Source organism: Propithecus coquereli, unplaced genomic scaffold (genome assembly GCF_000956105.1).
Source record: "Propithecus coquereli isolate 6110/MARCELLA unplaced genomic scaffold, Pcoq_1.0 Scaffold3, whole genome shotgun sequence".
Classification (NCBI taxonomy): Eukaryota; Metazoa; Chordata; class Mammalia; order Primates; family Indriidae; genus Propithecus; species Propithecus coquereli.
In genome coordinates, this window is record NW_012148618.1 from 9,737,175 (window position 1) to 9,738,416 (window position 1,242).

Here is a 1,242-nt window from a genome sequence, read left to right on the forward strand (position 1 = left end):
AGATTATAGGACTTTTTTGTTTGTTTTTAAACCTTTATTTCTTTATTCCTAGGTACAAGGGACCACTGTTAGAAGAGCAAGCCCTTACTAAGGCAGCAGAGGGTGGACTATCTTCACCTGAATTTTCAGAGCTCTGTGTTTGGTTAGGCTCTCAAATAAAATCATTATGCAACTTGGAAGAAAGTATCACTTCAGCTGGTATTGCCATTATGTTTTATTTACTTTTCTGTTTAATGGTAAAATGAACTGATAGCTTTTGATTTATAGTTTTATCAACAATGTGCCCACTGTACAAAGAAAAATCAATAGTATTACAAAGAACTTCAATATGTGATATTAAAAATCTTTGGATTAAAGGTTATATTAATCCAAAATTGATTTTTAAATTTGCTGTAAAATTATAAGCAATTACTGTTTATCTGCTGTCTTAACCTCAGTGTTCTTCTTTAGAAAAAGTAGAGTCTGAATTTAGTGATTTAAGAGTTTAACTTATGAATGTTGTTCATGTTGAATTAAGATGTTCTTTTTTTTTTTTAAATACATGTAATCCCAAATTTAAATTGTATTCCCAAGGCTGTAACTAAGGACATGGACTCACATAGGAATACTTCTATTTTCAAAAAGACTGCCTTGCTAGCTCATAAAGCTTATTTAATTTATCACCATCTTGGTAACTGGAGTCGTAGGTCTTTGTAGAATTTCAAATAATGTAATAAAATGAAAACTTAAAAATTGTTGGGCATTTGTTACAGGACAGTGTAGCTTTTTTTTTAAAGAGATGGCATCTCACTGTGTGGCCCAGGCTGGACTCGAACTCCTAGACTCAAGCCATCCTCCTGCCTGAACCTCCAGAGTAGCTGGGACCACAAGTGGGAGCCACCAAGCCAGGCCTATACTTACATTTAAATTGTTTTTCTTTCCTTGCCAAATTTAACAAAATTCACTTGAAGCAAAGTAAAATAATCTGAATTCCAAACATACGACACAATTCGTACATAATTATATTATAAAATAGAGATAAGCAGGGAGGCTCAATTAAATGATTGGATTTATTATCTGAACATATAGAAACACAATAGAAATAGATTATTTGCTCTGAAGCCAATTAATAACTGTAGCCATAAATAATGCTTTTAATATCTCAGTTGCTAACATATTTCCAGCTTATCTGCTTTTATGGAGAGTCCATTGGAAGAGATTAGTCAGGGATTTAAATATAAAAATATTTAAAATCTCATCATT

At 32.0% G+C, this 1,242-nt stretch overlaps 1 protein-coding gene across 1 annotated transcript in view; it reads left to right on the top strand.

Moving 5' to 3' along the window:
- Positions 1 to 1,242, top strand: part of FAM98B (family with sequence similarity 98, member B) — an 89,721-nt gene that overhangs the window by 36,732 nt on the left and 51,747 nt on the right. Inside the window, exon 2 of the mRNA XM_012649120.1 lies at positions 53 to 198. Coding sequence (XP_012504574.1) covers positions 53 to 198 — 146 coding nt within the window. The remainder of the gene's footprint in view (positions 1 to 52; positions 199 to 1,242) is intronic.